The 23643-nt window shown below is 40.6% G+C and overlaps 1 protein-coding gene across 1 annotated transcript in view; it reads left to right on the forward strand.

Annotated features, from left to right (window-relative positions):
- Nucleotides 1–23643, forward strand: part of DNAH6 (dynein axonemal heavy chain 6) — a 5071261-nt gene that overhangs the window by 1592000 nt on the left and 3455618 nt on the right. Inside the window, exon 20 of the mRNA XM_044059309.1 lies at nucleotides 11973–12185. Within this exon, the coding sequence (XP_043915244.1) occupies nucleotides 11973–12185 (213 nt within the window). The remainder of the gene's footprint in view (nucleotides 1–11972; nucleotides 12186–23643) is intronic.

Here is a 23643-nt window from a genome sequence, read left to right on the forward strand (position 1 = left end):
ACTTAAGAAATGTTCTTCATGTGGGCATAAAATAGCCAACTCAGATGCCCACTGCAAGTGCATCTATTGCCTTGGGCAGCTCATCTTGAGGTCAAGTGTGACATTTGTCCAGCTTCAACCACAAGGCCCTGGTTGAATGCCGGAGCAAACTTATTCTAAAAAATGTACTGCCTCTTCTTCTACTTCTGCTGCATCTGGACCCTCCCATTCCACTTCAAAACCTGTGGAAAAGTCGCAAGAAGTGATAAGACCAAAAACAAATCAAAAGAAAAGTCTAAGGAATTGAGGAAGCACCTCCCCCCTGACCGCTCTCCTTGCTTGGTGCTGACTTTGTCTCTGTCTCTACAGATATCCAGATATCCAAAGTTTTGGATCTGTCCACCTCTTTGGATCCAGTGTGTTAGCTCCACACAAGTCCCCTGACCATAAGCAGGCCCGATTCTCTCCAGAGTCGATTTTGAGACTTCACTCTCCTTTCCTGCAAGAAATTCCACTTAGAGTTTCTAGACTTCTATCCTCCTCTTCATCCTTCATGTCTACTAGGAGCTTGTCTGAAGCTGATGTGGACAGGATGATGAGAAAATTTCTTAGGACCAAAATTCAGTTGAGAGTTCTACTGGCTCCATTTCTCATTGGACCCGTGAGATTCAGACCAGCTGAAACACCTTTATTACTTGATCCATCCTTTGGCTTTCAAGGTTAAGGATTCGAGAATTTTGTGATTGTCTCGGTTGAATCTGAAGACCTGACCTTTGTCAACTCCAATGTCTTCTGTGATCCAGCTGCTGCCTACCTTGTCAGAACCAGCGGGATCTTGAAGCCGTAGCTTTAGCACCAGATCTATGGGTAAAGAGTTTGACTTTGAGATTTTCAGAGCCGTCCCTTCCCCTCTGGCCTCGGTGCTAGAAAGCTAGACTCCAACCTCTGCATTGAGGCAGAGTCATGGGGAAGTCCTGGATTTCTACAGTCAGGTGCCTTCGGCTCCTACTGGAGTTTCTCTGGGCTCCCCATCAGTGTCTGCAGTTGAGGCAGTAGACAGAGCTCTCCACCTCAATGGAGATATTACATCCTTGTCCCCCTCGGGTCCTGTCTGCCCCGGGTCCTAAATCTGCTGATTTTGTCCCTTCAATTAGCTGGCCCATTCTAGCCTCAAAACAGTCATTTTGCTGAATTTCCCACACACTTTTTGGTCCTTCTTGGATCATCCCCATGAGAACATTCCCTGAATCATACGTGCAGGAGGAGGCACATTGATTCTCCACAGGAGTCTAACAGAAGACACTGACTTTTATGACGGGGAGGAGTCTCCCAGTTAACCCCTTGAAGATGTCTCAGTTGAAGAAATTCTTGAACTTCTGAGACAGAAAGGTGGTTGGTCTTCTGAAGCCTCTTCCCAGGAGAAGTCATTGTTTCTAGAGGTTTTCGGAACTGGCTCTTCTGAGTCATGGATGGTGTCCCCGGCAGATGAAATGATAGACCTCATTTCCCATCAGGCATGGAAGGATCCAGATATGACAGAACCAATATCTAGGAAACTGGACAAGTATTTAGTTGCACCCAAAGACCATGCCTATTGGAGCAGGGGTCCTGCAGTTAATGCCATAGTGGTTGCTGCGGCCACCAAAAGGAACTTCCCGAGGAATTGGACTATCCAGGTCAACAAATGTCAAATAAATAAATAAATAAAGTCCCTCTGTCCCTTTTCCTAACAGAGAGTCTAGGGCACTGGGCAAATTCAAGAAGTGAAATTTTGCTGCAGTGACCTTTGCTTTGTGTTTGCTGCATTACCTGAAACATTTCACAAGGTCTTAGAGGAATTTGATGGACGAGCTTACCAAATCACTCTCAGGGTCCATGTCAGTGGAGGAATCAAAGACCATCTCTTCACAACTGGCCACCCTTCAGTCTATATCAAATGCCTCTATGCATCTGATTTCACAGGCTACGGAATGTGTTTTGAGGGCAGTGGGTTCAAGCATTACCATTAGTAGGCACTCCTGGATGCACTTCTGCAACTTTGCGGAACCCTACAAGACATACTTCACCATTGCAACCTTTAAAGGATCTATCTTATTTGGACCAAAAGTTAAAGAGATGCTCTCAAAGGATTGGACAGGATGGGAAAACCCTATCTGCCATAGGGATACATTTCTCTACCTCTGAGAGGACCTTGTCAAGAAACCAGAAAGGAGGTAGAAATTTGTGGTTCAAGAAATCACAAGGATTCTCTCAGGACTAGTATAGAGATAGATCCCCCCATGGCAGAAGCAGGAGCTCTAATGGTGTACATCACCCATGCGATTGTGGGGGGGCACAAAACCAAGGCTTTGGAGGCCCCTTTACCGAGAAGCCATTTAAGCACCTCTGAATGGTTGCCCAACTGTTGCTCTCTGGAGGCATTTGGGAGCTTTATCTCTTCATCTGGAAGCCTGGACCTCCATCACCAAAGATGCATGGGTTCACAGAATAATTACCAGAGGTTATTACGTTCCCTTTTCCCTTCCCCCACCTATTCACCCTCAACTAATTCCTTGTTTGAAATATTTTTATTCATTTTCAAAAAGAAAGACATGTATACTGGTTATTTATGACACTGAAGTATTTACAAATTATTTAAACAGGTCAGCTAAAAGCAGTAAACAGATATCAACATTAAAACCAAAATAAAGTATTTATAAGGCTGTCTATTATTGACATATAATCGACTTTCTATACAATTGTTTCCCAATTATAACTTGCTACAGTCATTACTCTCCAACATTTCAGTTACGTTTTGCCAGGCTATATATAATGATGTAGATCTTTCAGTTCTTCCTTTAATAGTGTTAATTTCCAATTGCGATACTGCTGACACCATATTCCTGTATTGCTTAAAAGTTGGAGAAGCTTTGGATTTCCAGTTTGATGTAATGTTCTTTCTTGCAATGGCTAGGAGAGTCCACAAGATTATATATTTTGTTCTTGGTACACAGTCAGGTACAGGTACGTTAAACAAAATGAGATATTTAGAAATCTGGAATTTGTCATTGAATATCATTTGCAGAAAATAATTTATTTTATCCCAGTATAGTTTAGTCAAATGGCATTCATAGAACATATGTTGCCAGTCTGCTTTTATTGTTAAGTAACATCTCCAACAGCCAATATTTTTTTTTAAACATAAGTTCCATTTTATGAGGGGTTACATAAGATCTGTGTATGAATTGCCATGCAAAGAGTTTCCAATGTAATGAAAGTGATGTCTGCTTTGGAGAGAGAAGAATTAATTTTTTTATCTGTATCATTTGGTACTTGTCCATTAACTAATCTATAATAGCTCCATATTTTGTCATTATTATAGGTTTTTATTTTTTTATTTGTTTTATAAATAGAGGATAAGTATCCCTTTCCATTAATGGGTTGACTCATTAATAATATTATATGTTCTATGAAATTAGGAACATTCTGTCTTATTGATGGTTGCATTGTTTCTTGTTTGTTTAATATATATTGTCTTAATTCTTGTATATGTAGCCATGAACTATTTTCCATATTTAATTTCCTTTGAATTTGGTCTAGTGACAGAAGTTTTCCAGAGTTTACCAGTTGATGCCGATATATTAATCCCTTTTCTTTAAGCATTTTGACTACTTCTGCATCAAATTCAACTAATTCCTGATGCACCGCTCCATCAGAGGAAGGAAGCAGCCTCAGAGATAGAAAAGCTGCTAAGAAATAGAGTCATCCAAGAGGTCCCAGACCAATGAAGATTCGTAACTTATAAATGATTCTTTTTGGTGCCAAGGAAGATGGGGACTTCTGGCCAATATTGCACTTAAGCCACTTAAATCACTTTGTCAAACACTTCACCTTAGTAATAGTCATGGTTCAGTTCATTCTTCTTCTTTTGAGGAAGGACGATTGAATGTGTTCAATAGATCTCCAAGATGCATACTTTTACATAAAAATAGACATGCAATCCAAGGTATAGCTTCATTTCCAGCTGGGAGCCAGATATTTTCAGTTCACAGCCCTGCCCTTAGGTCTCACTACCGTCCCTGAGGTGTTCATCAAATGCATGACAGTGGTTGTAGCTCACTTGAGGCTGCTGAGGTTTTGCGTGTTTCTGTATCTCAGTGACTGGCTCCTCATGGCTCCAACCAGACATCTGATGACACAAGCCAGGGACTATCTGCTCCATTTTTGTCTACACTTGGGCATTACAGTAAAATATGCCATATCATTCCTCCTTTCTACCCAAATCCTGGAGTTTATAGGGGCTCATCTGGATACAGTTTCTCAAGTAGCTTAGCTTCCTCAGTCCAGATTGCCAAAATTACAGCTTCAGCTGACAAATTTACTGTCTCTTCGGTCAGCACCAACCACGCTGATTCTTCAGCTTCTGGGGTTAATGGCAGCCGCGATATTCCTTATATCCTTAGATATTACATGAGAGTACAGCACAATGGACAATAGCAGTCCAGTGGTTTATGAATCAGTATCTCATGACATCTCCCATTCACATCTGATCTGACAACAACATGTATCTTGGTGGATCCATGCACCAGATGTTTCACAGGGCTGTTCCTTTGTTCTCCCATTGCTCAAGGCCACTATGACCATGGAGGCTTCCCAGCTGGGGTATGGGGGGGCATTACCTGGGTCAGAAAGTTCAAGGCACATGGTCCTGCTTTGAGGCCAATCTTCACATCAACATCCTAGAGATGAGGGCAGTCCTTCTACTGTTGCAAACATTTCAAGATATTCCTCCTTAAGGGACAATTGCTATACAGATGGACATGTCAGTGGTCTGGTACATAAACAAACAGAGAGGAAACTGCCCTTATCCCTTACTTTAGGAGGCAATGAGAGTGTGGCAGTGGGAGATCTCTCCAACCTCTTTCTTTTAGCAACGCACATTCCGGGGATGTCCACTGTGTTAGCAGACAGACTGAGCAGATCTGTTCTAATCCCTCATGAGTGCTCTCAATCTTCAGTGGTGGAACAGATTTTTTGTCAATGGGGCCAGCAATGCTGTGTCCTGTTAGCCTCTGTCCAGAGTTCCTAATGCAGCATTTTTTCCCAAATCTCCACAGAGAGGGAGTCACCAAGGGATGTTCTTATCTGTGATTGGCTTCTCTGGTCTCCTTTATGCCTATCCTCCCACACCTTTTATATCAAAGTTTTTACAGAAAGCTCATCAGTAAAAGAGCAAGGTGATCCTCATTGCACCATTCTGACCTTGACAAGTGTGGTTCCTATTCCTGTGGCCTCATCTGATATGCTGTTCTTGGGTTATAGTTCATAGGTTCATAGGACAATACTAGGTTATTGGCCCGGAGGCCCTTACAAGCCTAGCCAAGAATTTTACCTATGTTCCAGATCCCTTTCTAGATTTTTTTTCTCACCCCTCAGGGCTATCTCACCTGGCTATACAAGTCCTCAGGTTGACTGCATGGTTTCTCCACTTCCAGTGATGGCTAAACAGTCCAGTCTTTCTTCCAAGGTTTTACACATCCTTACTTCTTCTCAAAAAGTCTCTGCTAGGGAGATGTATAAAAGCAAATGGAAAAAAATTCTCTATCTGGGGTAACGAGGGAAATATAGACCACTTTTCTGCACCCATTTCAATGGTTTTAGAATTTCTGGCTTCCATTTTTCATACTGGAGCAAGTTACTCTACAACCAAAGTACAGCTGGCTGCAATCTCCACTTTTCCTTTACACAAAGATCATTTGTCATTGGCTTCCCTTAGGATATGCAAGGCCTTCTTTAAAGGTATTTTTTTATTCAGACTACCTATCAAAGACCCTACCCTTCCTTGGGATTTGATGATTATTCTCCAGGCCTTAACGTAGACTCCTTTTAAACTTTCAGCAAAGGCTGATCTAAAACTTTTGTCCTGGAAAATCATTTTTCTAGTTGCCATTATATCTGCTAGAAGAATTTTGGAAATTCAGGCTTTATCTTGCCAGCCACGTTATATCATTTTTCATAAAGACAAGGTTTCTCTTTGTTCCAGCTTGCCCTTTCTTCCAAAAGTAGCTTCTGAGTTCAGGCTTGACTAGTCCATTAATTTACCAGAGTTCTTCACAAAATTCTCCAGTAAAGGGGAATATATGCTTCATTTATTGGATGTACACAAACAGCTGAGATTTTATCTCCACAAAACAAAACCTTTCAGGAAATCAAACCAGTTGGTTATTTCATTTTCAAAAACTAAGTTGGGACACTCTGTGCCTAAAGTTATATTAGCACAATTGCTCACTGATGGTATTTCTTATGTTTATAAGCACAAGGGTTTGCCTTTAACAAGACTACCACAAGTTCATTCCACAAGGTTAGTCTCCACTTCTTCGGCCTTGTTATCTAGAACGTCTAAAGATGACATCTGTGCTGCTGCTGCTTGGTCCAACAATCATACCTTAATAGTTCATAACAAGTTGGACTTACTTTCTAGGAACAAGGCAGCATTTGATTCTTCCATATTCCAGAATATCCTTCCATAAGACCACCCTGGGTTGATACTACCAGGGGATTGTGTCCAAAAGGTTGATGACTGGATGAAAAAGACATCAGACACAAAAATGATGCACTCACCATCACAATACATCTGTATTGTCTGTTGTCATCTTTCCTCGACTTACTCTCCCTCCTTCCCACTTCCACTGGAAGAAGTTATTTTTATGGTCTCTTGGTATAACCTGGAGGTATTTCCCTTTGATCCCTGTCTTAGCTCCAGATATTGTTCCTATCTTGTTTATAGACATTTATAGAATTGTTTTCTTTCTATATGTTAATATCTAAGGGCCATACTCGATTTGAAGTAATCTGGGGCTTGGGAGAGGATAATGGGTAAGAAGAGGAGATTGAGATACAAATCCATAGTCTGAGAAGTGGCCAAAGTTAGATCCATAACCCAAAGGTTGAGGAAGGACAAAAGCATACAACACAGATGCATCGTCATGGTGAGTACATAACCTTTGTTTATGTATCCGTGATAATCAAAAGCCCCACACCCTCCTACACTTTTTTCTGTTCTCTCAAATTTTCCTTTTCAAACCTCCATCTTGTCCTACTCGAACTAAATCTGTGCCATAATTTTTTAATATACTCAAAGCTGTTCACCAGAGGCTTAGTCTGAATGTGCTTGCCTAAATGTATGACTTATGGCAAAACAAGATTGTGTACCACATCCGCCCTGACTTTTAAAGTCAGCTATCTGACTTTATAAGTCCAGTTATCTGATATCCTCATTACCCATTCCTTCATTTCACTCAAGTTCTTTTATCTCGGTTCTTTTACTGTCCATTATACTCTTAAACCTAAGTATGTTTTCACTCCTTCCATCTGCAGCAGTCCAAGCTTCTCATTTCCCCCTTTCCTTATAGTTAGAACCTCTGAAGTATGTGGATAATTGATCAGCCCAGACTCTGCTCCAAAATTGGTAGATAACTTAAAAATGTATTTTTAATTTTGTGCCTACATTCCAAAAGTATCATGTAATCATCTGCAAAAAAAAAAAATCTCATTCTTCCTCCAGACTCCCACATATAGTTCTTCCTTCGAGTAACCTTCTAATTATAATTAAAGATGCCTTTTAATCAGCTCAGTTAGCATTTTCTGGTTAACTAAATAAATAATTAGTTTTACCCTTGATAAAGCTACTTAAGTGTAGCTTAAAGCATGCAGTAAGTTTGCACAACTTAGGAAAATATGAATGCATACCATCTCTCTACTTTACTTGTGATGGTAATCAAGAAGATGACGAGAGCTAACATAAAGGCTCTTGCTTTATATAGACTGTTGATTCTGGTGAACCTTTCTGATCTGTGATTCTTAGCATTTTGTGGATTGGAGTGGTTCCTCCGTGCTGCTGCAGTTGGTTGTTTCCATTTTGGTGGGAACTTTTGCTGTTCCTTTTTGGAATATTACAGGGTCTTGTACTGTGTTTTATATATCTCAACCCCAAACAACTTCAATTGACTGCATGGATGATATGGTCTTAATACTTTTTACGCAGCTGTTTACTAAGGAGATGCAGGTGCTGATGGAGACAAGAAAGCCTGCTACTAGAAAGTCATATATAAGCAAATGGAAAAGGTTTTCTAGTTGGTACCAACAAAACAACCAGCACTCATTCAGGGCTAGTGTTTCTCTAATTTTACAATATCAGTGTGAGTTACTATCCTATGGCTTATATTGCTTCTCTATCAAGGCTCATTTGTTGGCCATTTCAGCATGTCTTGCTATGGATCCCCATCTTTCAATGTATTCTCATATGAAAATACTTTTGAAAGGGATGCTACAAAAGAAGCCTCCAAGAAAGCCAGTGGCTCCTCCTTGAGATCTTAATTTTGTGTTAGACAAGCTAAAACTTGCTCCATTTCTACCAACTCATCTAGCTGACATGAAGTTCTTAACATGGAAAACAAGTTTTGCTGGTTGTTTTGACCTCTGCAAGAAGGGTATCTGAGTTGCAAGTTCTTATGGAGGGTCAATGTTATCTCATTTTCCTGAGATTGAGACAGAGTTTCTTTGGCAACTAATATTTATTTTATGCCTAAAGTGGTATCCAATTTTGCTTTAAGCAAAACTAACCATCTCCTTGTGTTGTTTCCAGAACCAAAGAATGAGGGACAAAGGATATTTCATACCTTGGATGCCCACAGACATCTCACTTACTTTATTGATATAACAAAATCAGAACTTCCAATCAGTTGTTTATTTCTTGTGATGGTAAGAAGAGGCAACCTGTTTCAAAGCAGACTATTCCCAAATGGTTGTCTGAAGCTTTTACCTTTTCTTGCCACATCAAACATATTCCAAGCAGAATCAATGCACATTTTTTAGGGACCTAGCTTAATCTATGGCTTCTTGAAAACATCTGGATATAGAGGTATTCTAGAAGTAGTAACTTGGTTCTCTGTGCATAGTACAAAGCACTATAGATTAGATTCCTTTTCCAGGTCTAGGACAGGCTTTGCTAGAAACATTCTCCTTCCACCTCCCAGTTGTTCTGAGCTATGGTAATCTAACCATATAGTTTGGGCTACTGCAGAAGTGATCACTATGAAGAACACAGTACATTTATATAAGTAAATGAGCCATAACAGTAGGTGTTCAAATGATCACTTTTGCAGTAGCTACTTCTTCCCTTTACTCCCATGTTTTCTGGGGTATTTTGTATGCCAGGGTGTGGACATGTGTTTTTGCTTTTCCTAGCAATGTTGTCTTAGGGCTTAGCCACCCTGTCTCAGGTGGCAAGAAAGCTGTGAAGGGCTTGCCACCCAAACCAGTATATTAGTCAGCTCAACTCAAGCACACTAATGGTTTGGGTACATGGAAGGTGCCCTGAAGCTTTGGAAGCTGACCAGCTGTGATATCCTATGCAGGATTTAGCCCATATAGCTTAGGCTATTACAGCAGTGATTATTCAAACATCTACCATTAAGGTAAGTATACTTACTCACTGTACCTTCCTTCCTAAGTCAGCAGGAATGTCATATTTCCTGGCTTGTAAATCTCAGGTAATTAGTGAAGTTGCTCTTAGTGGTTATCAGGCCTGTTTACTTTCAGACTACAGTTGGTTTAATTGTTTTATGATCCCAAAGAAGGGACAAATGCAGTTTTATATAACACCACAAAGATGAGTTGTAAATTTTGAGCCTGAATAGCTGTATGACCTCAATGTGTGTGGTATAATAAACAAGAGCTTCAGTCATCTTCCTGTGTGTTTTCCTAGGCAAAAGATTTTCAGATGTGCTAGTGAAAGGATGCAACAAACAGCAAGGAAAACAAATTCCTAAAGGAAGTATCATGATATTTTCCTTCAGCCCCACCATGGTGTGCATTGAGGAAGTTGACTAGGATAGAAATGCTGCAGAAGGGGAGAAACTGCTAAGTTGGGCTTTTTTAAAATGTGAAAGTGCAGGGGTAATTTGTTAGAGAGGGAAATACACACTGTGAAAAGGAAATGTTCTGTTCCGGGTGTAATTGCCCTTAACTAAGTTCTATGTCTTAGACTGCCACAGAAGATCTGGCTCTATTAAATTGTTCTGTCTCTGGGGGCCTAGTTAATCTGAAGTATTTGTTAGAATCAGGCTTATCATATTTCTTCATCAAAATATGCCTCTTTATTTTTTATGCTTGAACTGGCTTTTCATCAGGTAGTTTGAAGTCAGTCAATTAATATGCAAATGAGTCTAAGTTCTTCCTGAAAGGAGTTCTGCACATAAGACTACCTAAAAGACATGTTTCTCTTCCACCTCCTGATTAGAATTTCTAACTGTAACAAGTAACTTTGCCATTGTTTTAATGAGCTGATACAGTGAGTAGTAAGTGTGATGACCCATCACTGGGCCAGTAATCAAGGAGCCTCGATCCTCACCATTGGCAACAGTGGGGGATATACACTGGGAGGATAATAAGGTACACACACAGTATTTCCAGATGCAGCTCTCTGCATCAAGTGCAATTTCCCTTAAGAGCACACAGAGACTACAGTCAGTCTGGGGCTGACCTTTCTCCATATCCCCAGTAAGACTCCTCACTGGCACAGCTATAGAGTTGAGTCCTTAGCCAAGGTTGCAAGCCAAACCCTCCAACACTCTGTCTGTCCAACCAGTGCTTCATTTCCCTGCCCAAGTCTCACACACATATACACACATACACATACCAGCTACCATAAGTCTCTTCCAAGGGTACCCAATATACTGAGTGAAATTAATATTAATACAAATGGTAGTTTGACCAAGGGAAGGCTGTTAGGAGTGGCCCACACAGTGTCACCAAATAAATATGCAAGTACTCTCAAAACTTAAATGTCTGTACAAAGATCAGCCACAATGAAAGGTTTAAATATATTTAATAATAAATACCAAAAGAGCAAGGCAATACTAAATATATATTTGCAGTGACATCAGAATTCAAAACTACAGGAAATTTTTAAAATAACATTGCAGGACAGGCTCACACAAATAAAGAAAAATATCTAAACTCAGCTTCACTATATTCCTGACTCTATCTAAGAGAGTTATGCTATTCCTTAGAAACTTGCTTCACCAGAGCAAGGCAGATGTGTGGTGAATGGGTCTTCTTGTTGCTAGGTCCAAGACAGAATACAGAATGCTCTGTCTCACTAAGAGACTTTTCAAATTAATTTCTGAAATATTACTGCTGGGATAGCTTTCAGAATGACATCACTTCTTGTCATCTGATGCCTAGTTCCCATGTGAAACCCCCACTGCTGGAAGCTGGCAGTATTTAGCATCTCCCTGTAAAAATACTTAAACCTCAGATCTTTGCAGATGCTTGAAGTCATAAAACAATTACATTCCTCCACATTTCAAGACTAGTAATTAGTTCAGCCTAAAGACAATACAGAAAGTTTTCCAGCACAGACTCTGTGTCTCTATCTACATTGAAAACTGAAAAATACCATATTTTATTGTGTAGCCTGTAAATTAATGTATGTAAGGTACAAACCATAACAGTAGCTCTTTAATAAGAGGTCTCTGTAACAATAAAGGTTTGCCTCCTTTCTGCTTCCTGTTTGAGGGTTTAGATACATTTACTGCTGTCACTATTATTACATTTATGAAGTCTTTCTTGGCTGCTGTTGCAGTTCTGTTTATACCCATTTTGTGTGGCTCATTTGGGGATATTTGTCTATCTCAAGCATACATGTTTGAAGGGTATATATCCAAGTACTACTGAAGAAAGTGCCAGGTATATGGAGTATCATGCCCACTGATTCAGAACTTTCTCAGAAGATAGTGAGATCTGAAGAAATTTGACAAGGACATGGGAAACAGAAGATAACCTCTTCTTGAAGATCGATTTTTATGGCAAGCTCCCTTCACAACTCCATTTTTATGTAAGCATTCAGAAATTTAAAATAGAGTGAATGGATGGCCAATATTTGGTGATGGAATATGTCTGTGAAGCAGAACTGCAAACTGCCTGAAAATTATTTTTCTTTATTCTTTCAGCTACCAGTAATTGCTGATCTGAGAAATCCATTCCTGAAGCCTCGGCACTGGGATATACTGGAAAACATTGTTGATGCCAAACTAATTGATAATGAGAATCCTTTGTCATTATCAAGGCTAGTTGAACTAAAAGCTTTTGAGTATAGCCAAGAAATACAAGAAGTTTCTGGTCAGGCTTCTGGAGAAGCTTCTTTGGAAACAATTCTCAAAAAGGTATGTTTTTCTACATTATCTATGTATCTATGTATCTGTCTTTCTGTCTTTTCACCTTTCTCTCTCTCTCTCTATATATATATATATATATATATATATATATATAGATAGATAGATAGTTTTTCTAGTTATAAGTATGCACATAGCATCAAATAAAAAAAAAAATTAAATTTACAAAAAAATGAAAGTCAAAGACTATTGCTAGGATATAGAGAAATGTTTCTCCACCAATGCTAATTGGCCTACTTGAGTACTTGAGATAGACAGAGTGACTGAGAGAATCTCTGATTCAGAGACATTGCAATGAGTCATATAGAGAGACATCTCATTTGAGGCTTATTGCTGTATCACTTAATAGAATACTGTGTTGAATGGGGAGCACTACAAAATCCTGAAAGCCCAAAATCCTGAAACCAAAATCTTGAGACCAAAATCTTGAAAGTTCAAAATACTGAAAACTCAAAATACTGAATCTTATAATACTGAAAACACATAGGATACCATCAATTACTATATTCCAGCTTAAGTACATACAGAAACAAATAAAAGACAAACCATATTACTCTTCTCCAAGTATAACCAGGGTGGGCAAGCCCCCCTGCACCCTCCATGTGAGGGGCTGTGCCCCCCACACCCCCTGCTACATAAATAAATCAACTCCGAGATTGCACTTTGTATAGTGAAGTGCAGTCTCGGAGTTGATATATTTAAGTAGCAGGAGGTATGGGGGGCACAACCCCCCGCATGGGGAGTGCAAGGGGGCTTGCCCCCCCTGCTTATAGTTGAAGGGTAATATGTTTCTGTATGTACTTGTGCTGGAATAAAGTAAGTGTTGGTATCATATGTGTTTTCAGTATTATGAAATTCAGTATTTTGACTTTTCAGTATTTTGAACTTTCAAGATTTTGGTCTCAGGATTTGGGGTTTTAGGATTTTGGGCTTTCAGGATTTTGTAGCACTCGCTTTGACAGACCTGACTACACAAAGGTTCTTCCTACCAGCCCATGTACTGTGGTAGCATAGGAGTCACCCTACACACACACACACGCACACACACACACACACACACACACACACACACACACACACACACACACTCACATGCACACACGCACACACACACACACACACACACACACACACACACACACACACACACACACACACACACACACACATATTCACCCAAGCATCCACAAACAAGCCCCCATGCACTCTCTCACACTTGTGAAAACTTACATCCACACACCCACAAAGATGTTCTAAAATGTGCGCACACAGTTCGCATCCCATATTTAGCTAACATAGTAAAATCACCCTGTCAGAGAAGCAGGCACACACACAGACACACATTGATTCAGACACATTTATGCTGCTAAACCCATACACAAATGGCTCTTATATGATTACCTATACCCCTACTTCTGCCACAGGAGTAAATTTGTGAACACTGTTAAAAGATGGAGCACACATTTTCTTCCTAGTAAAGAAATTAAATCTGAATTGCTCTATCAAGTTTTTTTTTTTTTAATTGCTGCCATTTCTAGAGGAGAGCACATTGCTAATTAGTATTAGAAACTTCCCTGGACTCCTGCATTCTCATGCAGCTTCCCCAGTGAGACTGCATTCTGCACTATTGTCCCCAGCAGGGGAAAACCATAGCAGGTAGACCAGTCTCTGTATTGGAAAGGCTTAACATGATGTGGAAACCTTTTGAATTAAGGCTTCCACATCACAGTAAGCTGTTCTGAATGCCAGGGCATGAAAAAGAAAAGGCATCTTGCTTCAAACATTAGTGCAAAATTTTCCAGCAATACCCTTGCTGCTGTGTATAACCCTTCACTGTTCCTTGCTACTCTTTGCTTTGGTGTTAGTATTATGCTGGCTAGTTCAGATACAAGTGTCAGCTCATGCTTCTCTGTTTTTCTCATGACAGAATCACTGTTGTATAGTTTTCCAGTGCTTATCCTTATTCAAGTTCATCATTCTTTACAAGACAGAATTCTTAGTGTTCAGTTGGATTTTCTTGTAGTATTTTATTTTTCCTTACCTGTATGCAGCTTTTGAGTGTTTACTAATTTGTTGTATTTTCCTTTTCTTTTTTGTTTTTGTTTTTCACTACAGCACAACATAATAATGATTTGTTTTTAGCATCTTTTATTTATTTATACATTTCAAAATAGATGCTAATAGGGTAGGTGGACTGGTCGAGGGATACAGCCAAGACACAGTAGAAGTAAATAATAATAGTCAAAATAAAAGAAGTATGGCTACTTAGTGAATTTCAACAACTGAAATACAGTAAATATATAAATATTAATTATATGCATTGCTTACAAGTATAAACATACCGTGGGAATCAAAAAGGTGCTCACCACAATTGCAATGAGCTGGCCTCTGTTTACCTTCTAGGCTCAACACAGTGCCGAGCTAATTAATAATTAACAAAGTGAAATGCCAAGTTCAAACAATTATCCCGTGGCCAGAACAGAGTCTGTTCTGAGGGAGAGTTGGCAACAGGTACAAACACAACTGATGAATGTTGTGGGTTTGTATGTGCCTCAAATTAGCTCAGCATGTTTACACATACATCAAATCAATCAGACAATAAAAGCAGTTATCAGCTTTAAAGGGTTCATTGCCCATTTGAAATTAGTTTTTTGACCAGATTAAAGTGTAAATGAGAATATAGGATGGTAGACAAAGGAGAAAGCAAGCAGAGGGAAGCATATAAGGAGAAGCATGTAAGGAGTAAGTAGAATGTGGGTGGGAAGGAAGGGCATTTTTTTTGTAGGACAGTTTCCTATTTTCTCTATGCAAAAAGGTAAGGTAGAAAGGATGTAAGGGAAGGCAAAGGAATGATAGGAGGGTGAGGGCAGTTAACAAGGTCAAATGCACAAACACCTAACACCAACAGGACTGAGAGAGAGGGGGATTATATTGCAGTTTTAGATAGAAGACAACAAAAGGGGCACAATAATGATAGTGAGGATTGGACAACAAACAAGGGAGGGCAGTAACACAAAAGAGAGAGAAACACCAGGATGATGGATAGTATGGGTATGGTCTCCTGTACCACCCTGCCCATGTCATAGTCAGTGGGAGTCTACACAGCACCTTTTACGCCTGTAACACTGGGTCTTGGCTCAGACAGAACTGCCAGTGGTGGGCAGGCACATGACTGTTCAATGCCCAATAGGAGTCATTCCAGGTAGCTGATGTGAGAGTCAAGGCACCAGTTCACAAGCTCCCTACCACCTCAGCAAGCTGCCTCTGGGTGGCATAACCATGATCCCCAGAAGAGCCACTGGCAAGACAACAGTGCTCCCAGTCAGTGAAGCCCCTCTAATAGCAGGTGAGGAGGGCCTATCAGCTTCCTCTTAGGAAAGTGATGGAGAAGTGGCCCCAGCAGGGACAGGCCTATGTGATCCAGGAGTTGTGTCCATGGGAGCTGCCAGATTGCAAAAGAGTCACAGACACTGCCATGGTAGCCGCTGTAAAGAAATGCAAAATAAGAGGAGACAATCAAACATGTGAAAAAGAAAGAACAGCAACAAAGCAGGAGGGGAGAGAAATTCAAACATCAAATGAAATATATTACTGTTAACAGATAAACATGAGAATATGCTACTACAACTATGAGAATATGCTACTACAACTACCCCATAAGCAAACGCATAGCTAGTGTAGGGCAAAGGGGGGGGCAGCTGCTCTAGATTCATGCTGGTAGGGGGTGCGATCAGTACTACTGGCTTTCAGAAATTAATGCTGATACTACATTTCTGTTGAGGGCTGAGGCACTTTAGAGCTTTGTTTATGGTATTTAGCCATGGTAAGCCACTTGTTATATTTATACAAAGTGGTGTGTCACATTTTCTAACAAAGAACAGTTTAATTTTTAATCTTTTTTTTTTATCATCAACTTAGAATTAGTTGGGGTTCTAGATCAGGGAACTACTGCACATAATGCCAGAATACCTAATTATACTTCTGCCAGCAATATTATTATTATGAAAAAACATAGCTGAAATCCACTGGTGAGGACTGAAACCCAGGGATATATGCTGACATGTGCTACCTACATATACTGAACAGGTGATGTAATATAGCAATAACCCATGGATGGGTAGGGGTTGTGATGCCCGTGCACTGGCCCAGCAATCAAGGAGCCTCAATCCTCACCACTAACACTAGTGAGGGTCATCCATATAGGGAAAGGATAATAAATACACACACAGTAAAGTACAATTTCCCTTACGAGTACACAGAGATCACAGTCAGTCTGGGGCTGGTTTCTCCCTTTCTCTCCAGGTCCCCAATAAGACTTCCCACTGGCACAGCTATATGGTCCAGATCGCAGCCTAGTGGGCAAGCTAAAGCCTCCAGCACCCTCTCTATCCAACTAGTGGTTTATTTCCCTGCCCAAGTAGCTGACACACACACACTTTGAGATAAGAGTTATACACAACCACATAGACACTCCTGGGGAAGGCTGGCACAGGTTCTCTAGCTGTGCCCCTTTTACCCAGACTATACTGTAGAACCACTTGCCACCACACACTAATATTTATTAGCTACTAAAAGGCCCTTATGAAAGGGTGTCCAATTATACCGTGCAATATTATTATCCAAATGGTAAGTGCAACTGAACAGTCAAGGCTTATTGGAGTGGCTTGGCCAGTATCACTATATACATGCAATGTACTCTAGAGCTTAAATTATCTCTACACAAAACAGCACAATTGAAAGGTTTAAAAATATTTAATAATAAATAATAAAAACACAAGACAATACTTCTTAATACACAGTGCTAGTCAAGAGTTCAGAAATCACAAGGAAATGCTTAAAATAATTAATACAGTAGAAAAGTTCTGACAGCAATACAGAAAAAAAGTAATATTCCTATTTCCTAGCTACATCTAAGAGAAAACACAGTTCTAAAATAAACTTACATATAGAGCAAGATAGTGTTGGTGATGTTGGATGTTCTGAAGACAAATGCTAAATGCTCTCATTCTTTCTGTCCTTAAATTGATAACACAGTACCACTGACTCATTTCAGATTACATTTCTTTCTGGTTCCCAGGCTAACAGAAACTCAGAGGTTAATAGCCTTTTGATCTTGCAGCTGGTAGGGAAGCCAGAGCAATAAAAGAAATTATACATGTAATTATAGCCATTAACTCTGGCCTCAAAGCAGTAGGCAGAATGCCTCCCTGTAGATATCTCGGCTCTGAGTTTTAGATCAAAGCATTTTGTAATGCTTGACTCATCAGCTTTCTTACAGTAGAGTGTACTGTTGTTGCATTTTTTTTTCAGTTCAATATCCAATACAATCTTTTCACATTTAAGAGAACAAGCCTGTGGTTTACATTAATATTTGCAAATGACAGAATTATGTACAAAATTCTATCTAGCTAGGCTGGCAGCCTTCACCTATTTTCACAGGGGTAATGCTGGATTTACCCAAGGTCGGTGTGGTTTGGTCACGAGGATGAATCCCGGGTGACCAAACAAAGCCAAGCGTGAGTAAGTCGGCATTACCCACAGCCAGCCATGGGTTATTGCTATTATACAATAACATTGTTTAGGAAAAAAGTTACTTTTCTTAAATAATGTCCTTGTATAATGGCGCCATGGTGCTGTTCCATGTTTTTCTCTGGTATCATGGGGCTTTCTTGATGTACTGTGCATGTGTATGGGACTTACATTCCCACACTTACGCAGTACATCTGTGCTTTGGAAAGGAAGCAATGGAGAAAGGAAGATCTCCGTTGCTTTTTTTGTTTTGTTTTTAATAAAAAAAAAAGAAAATTTTAATTTGAATACTTCAAACGTATGAGAGAAAAGGGACAGAGAAAATATAAGGATAATCAGGTATGCTTCTCTAGTATTTTATAAAGTACCTGATTATTCTTGTATTTACACTGTCAAATTAAAGAAAACTAGAATTTCTGTAGCATATGTTAATAGAAGAAATTGGATTGACCTATCAGCATACTCCTTTTTGAATATTAATGGCCAGTTATTATATAATGATGAGTATATAACTGCACTGCACCGGATTGTCTGATGTACTCCATCTACTTTATTTAAGATGCACTACACTAATGTGACTACATTAGAATATTTACCAACGCTTTGTACTATGCACCATGTAAGATAGGCCTCTGGCCCAGTTGAACACTACCCGGTTATCAAATTAATGTAAATAAATAAATACCCCAGACATACTAGCAAAGCCATAAACCCAGATGATGACACAACACATATTAATTGACTACTATAATACTGTTCACAGACTACAACATGTGACAGGTCATCAACATGATAAAATGGGCAATGTTGCCTATAGGTAACCGATATGATATGTAGGTAATGCTTTGAGGTTAATATATCTCAACATTACTAATGAGGAAGAGATACCTACACATCAATGTACATGATAAAAGACAGGTGTACTCACCCCTGGGCCTTGAAAGGTGTGACAGTCTCCTCTGGTACAGGAGATTAGTCTCTGAAATAGCCTCTGGGTTGTGGATAAAAAGAAAAAAATAATTACTTTATAGTCCACAGTAGTAATTTAGCAACAAAACATGTATAGAAAATATTTATGGCATACTTAAAATGCATCCCAGGTGCCTTTACTCTGACCTCTTCTTCCCATTGGCTAAGAAGGTCTACATAGTACCTGCACAGGAGACTATAGTGTTACCTGCACTGCTCACCAGAGTGAAGAATGCTTGTGCCATTAGTAACTGCCCTGATGAGACAGTGCCAGGTATCCAGCTGATACTGGGGACCCTCATGTCCCTAAGCTGTTGGTGCTGTCCTCTCTTTATAGGAAAGAATAGAAAGACCTTGGTCTCTTTAGACCGTTAATAGGGAACCCTGTATGAAACAGTCATTGGAGGCCATGGCTTATTGAATGGTTCATACTAAAAAATTATACCTGGCATTTTGTGGTCATGAATGTTTCTTTTTCAGAGAATTGCCCCACAACACAGGGCAACAAAGTAACACAGACTGCAGCAGGATGTGAAATGGGCTATGCTTTTTTATATGTGGAAAATGTGACTCAAAGGTGTGATATATGGCAGTAACTATTGTGTTTTGTACCATGTTGTTAAACCATTACATTACCAGTACTCTTCAGCACTTCTTGATTCAGCAGGCTTGCAACATGAAATGCAGCAAACCTCCTTCTATCATTAAGCCACTCATACATGCTCATTGCACCTCACAGGTTCTCAGGTAGGTCACAACATTGTGTAAGCCTGTATGTGAGACTGCCTCCATCCATGATCCATAAAATGAACGATTCAGAAACATTCATAAGTTGAGACCTCATTTGTATAGTTCATAGGTTCATAGGTTCATAGGTAGGTACTAGACTATCTGCCCGAGGGAATTTATAAGCCTAGCCAGAGTTTGTCAGCTTTCGTCGCCCCATTGATTAATTAACTGAGCCTCTGTCAAAAAGAGCCAATGAAGTGATCCCAGGGGTGTATTTTCTGTTACCCATCCACTTGTCAAGGTTTCTCTTGAAGAGTGTTAGTGAGGGGCTCTGCCTAATGTAGTTAGGAATTTTGTTCCAAAGCATGGGGAGTCTCTGTGACAGGAATCTATCCCTCCAGCATGTTCTATTTATTGTTGTGGTGAGGTTTAGCTCACTGGAGTGAGTGGCTCGCAGTGACTTGGATTTCTTTAGGTGGAGCATGTCCATCAATTCTGAGTTGGACATGGCTTTGTAAGTCAGGCAGAGGTCACCTCTGAGTAAGCGATATGCCACTGGGTAAAGCTGGAGTTTTTCTAATCAGGCTGCATTGGACATATGTTTGAGACCAGTAATCCTCTTAGTGAGGTACTTTTGTGGTCTTTCCAGCTGTTCGAAGTATCTTGTGAGGTACATCCCAAACGGGGCAGTGTACTCTATGATGGGTCTGATGAATGACTAGTAGAGGGACACTATAACCTCTTTATTTCTAGATGCGAACCCTTTAGTAATTAGATGGGATACATAGAAGGATTTCCTAACTACTTTGGCAATATGATTGTCAAAGGAGAAATTACTATCGACCTGGGTCCCCAGATCTCTTATTACCTCTTCTGTATTAAGGGGGCTGCCAACTATGTGGTAATTCATGGGTGTTTTGTTTTTCCCAAATGGGATGACTATGCATTTTTTGGCATTTAGCTTGAGACCATGGCTTTGACACCAGGTGTCTGTCTCAGTAAGGCCCTTTTGGAGAATGTCTGTGTCAGCCGGTGAGTCAGTTATGGCTCCCAGTTTGCAGTCATCAGCGAACTTGGTTAGCCATAGTCCTCCTGTGTTTGCCTGTACTTCTGAGAAGTATATGCCAAACAGTAGGGGTCCCAGGACCGAGCCTTGTGGGACACCACTTGTGACTGGTTTAGAGTCGGACCTGGAGCCCGCTATTCCTACCATGTGAGTTCTGTCTGTAAGCCAGTTGGCAACCCATCTCGTGACATAGGGGTTTATATTCAGGCTGGTGAATTTTTCTATAATTCCCGAGTGGGGAATGATGTCAAAAGCCTTGGCGAGGTCAAGATAAGCTGTGTGAACTACCTTCCCCTCATCTATGGCCTTGGTGACTGTCTCGAAGAAGTCAACTAGGTTTAGTAGGCATGATCTGCCCTTAGCAAAGCCAAACTGGGTCAGTCAAGTGTTTGGAGGTTCCCAATGTCTTTGTTAATGAGTTCCATGATGATGCACTCCATAGCCTTGCAGACCAGGCTAGTCAGGCTTATGGGGCGATAGTTACCAAGGTCAGTTGTGGCCCCTCCTTTGTGGAGCGGAATAACCATTGATGTGCACCATTCTATGGGCATGTAGCCTGTGGAGAGGCTGAGGTTAAACAGTGTGTTTAGGTGGGGGGTTAGTTTGTTCTGTAGTTCGTGCAAGAAGCAGCCTGGGACACCATCTGGCTCCATTGATGCTGTGCTTTTGGCTTTTGAAAGGGCTGTTTTCACTTGTGCGTCTGTGATTTTCGGGACACTACACTTTTCCAGTATTGTTGTGGGCCCTTTTGGGGGTGAGAGGGGGTAAAGTTTGCACTGAATCTATCTGCCAGGATGTTGGCAATATCAGTGGGTTCAGTATATTTTGTGCTATTTTGCACTAGCTCAGAGCATATCTGTGAGTTGCCACTTAGATTCTTGACATAGCTAAAGAAGGCTTTGTGGTTATCTTTCGAATCCTTGGCTATTTTTCTTTCAAAGTTAGCCTTGGAGAATTTTATGAGGGACCTTAGTTTTTTACTGATACTGATCAGGGATGTCTTTCCTTCTTGGGATTTGCTTTTTTCTGAACTAGTTTCCTCTCTCTGTTGTATAGCCTGTTTATGGTAAGGGTCCACCAGACTGGTTTCCTTCTCTTAGGGGAGTGAGTCTTGGTTTTGCTAGGGATGGCATGATCCATGCATCCTTGTAGGTGCTCATAGAGTGCATTTGTAAAGGTTTCTGCATCTTGGGCAGCATTATCCTTTAGCATGGGGGCTGTGAAACTTACTACCTCTGTCTTAAGTAAGGTGAAGTTTGCTTTAGAAAAGTTTTTTACTGTGGTTTCCTTAGTTGGGGGTGGTGGTGGGGTGTGGACATCCAGAGTGATTAATTTATGGCTGAGCTAACCAGTGATGGGTTGACCTCTGGTGTGGAACACCTGTTGCCCATGTTGGTGATGACCAGGTCCAATATGTTTTCCCCTCTGGTAGGGGAGTTTATTGATCCAGGGTATTTGAGTTGATAAATTCCAGGAAACGCTGGACCTGGGAGTTTGTACTTGAGTAGTTTTCCCAGTTAACGGTAGGGTAATTGAAATCACCAAATAGGGTATTCGGTAGGACCTTCATGTTTTCCAGTGTCTCCAGAAAGGCGGAGTGGTGGTCCTGGGTCATGGAGGGTGATCTGTAGCAGGCCACAATTTGCATTGCAGATTTGCCTGATGTTAGTTGCACATGGATGATCTCGGAGGCATCATGTTGCGCCACTAACCTCAAGGTGTAGGTATCATTGATGAATATGGATACACCCCCTCCTTTTGTGTTTCAGTCCATGTTCTGTGGCCGAAATGTGTGGTATGAGTTGTAGCCCAGTAGTGCTGGGGTGCTCTGTGGAGCCTTGAACCAGGTTTCAGTTACTGCACAGATGTCAACGTTCTCCATACTGAAGAGTGCTTTGAGCACATGCATTTTGAGATTTAAACTCCTGGCGTTGAGTAGCATAACCCTCATTTTTTATTTGTGCTGTTTACGGAGGTGGGTTTGACTTTTGAGCCTTGCCTAAAAAAGGCACTATGGGGACAGCAAGAGCCTTGGCCAGTATTCAAAAGCCTAGGGGTGATAGGTGCAAGCGATCTCTTGTGAAGCAACAAGGCCTGTCGAGCATGTCGTCCCAGGCTGACAGACACTGGATCCCCTTTGAACGATACCAGAAGCTTAGCCAATTGTTGAAAATGATAATTTTTTCTTGATACTGCGGTATCATTCTTGGTGAAGGCAGGATGCTACTCAGGGTCAGGGTCATACCCGCCTGGGCTACATAATCAGAGAGCTCTTCCATGTCTCTTTTCATGTAGTCCAGGGAGGTATGTCTCAGGTTATTCACACCAACATGAACAATGACAGAGCCATATTTGTACTTTTTCTGGAGTGACCGGCTGAGAGGCGCAAATCTAAGGATTTAAGTCCTGACAGTAGCATACCACCTCTTTTCACTAAGGAAGAAGACATGGCACACAGATAAGAAACCAACACTTTACTGAAGTGGATTTGAAGGGAAAAAAGCAGCAGTAATAACTGTGGAATGTAGGCTATGCATTTTACCGACATTTACTTTGCTCACTGTTTGCCTAAAGTGTTTTTGGTCACATACTATATAGAAGTAAGTTGTTAATGTGTAGATAAATATTAAAGAACACTGAAATTCTGGAGGAAAGCTAGGAAGTTGTAATGAAAGTATTAAGAAAGGAAAACAGTGGCACAATCCACAGGACTTCTTACAGTCAGCAGTTAAAGGCACCATGCCATTCAGGTATGTGTGTTGCATGGCGACAGTTGAATATGTGAAGTAGTGCTTAACACAGTGTTATGACATGAGTATAACACTGGATGTTATGTAGTCCAATCTCTCCTACATTCTTACCCATGGGTTCAGAGCCGAATGTCGGCTCCGACTCGGCCAAACTTTTTTAGCTTGAAGTCTTTCTATTGGCTGAGCTAAGATGGTATCCCATGCTGCACTGCTCTCTATCCCCAGATCTCATTTGCCGCTTGTGTAGCTCGGATGTGGTCTCGCTCTTGGCTGTGGCTAAGTATCCTTTTTTCTTCTTTATCAGAGAAATATTTTGCAAAAAAGCTATTTTAGTAGCTATTGTGTGTTCTTGTCTTGTCTTGTGGAAAAGTTGTGTTTTTGATCGTTTTTTCTATGGTATCCCACT

The sequence above is a fragment of the Protopterus annectens genome, chromosome 17.part0, assembly GCF_019279795.1.
Source record: "Protopterus annectens isolate FY-2018-M chromosome 17.part0, PAN1.0, whole genome shotgun sequence".
NCBI classification, from domain to species: domain Eukaryota; kingdom Metazoa; phylum Chordata; order Ceratodontiformes; family Protopteridae; genus Protopterus; species Protopterus annectens.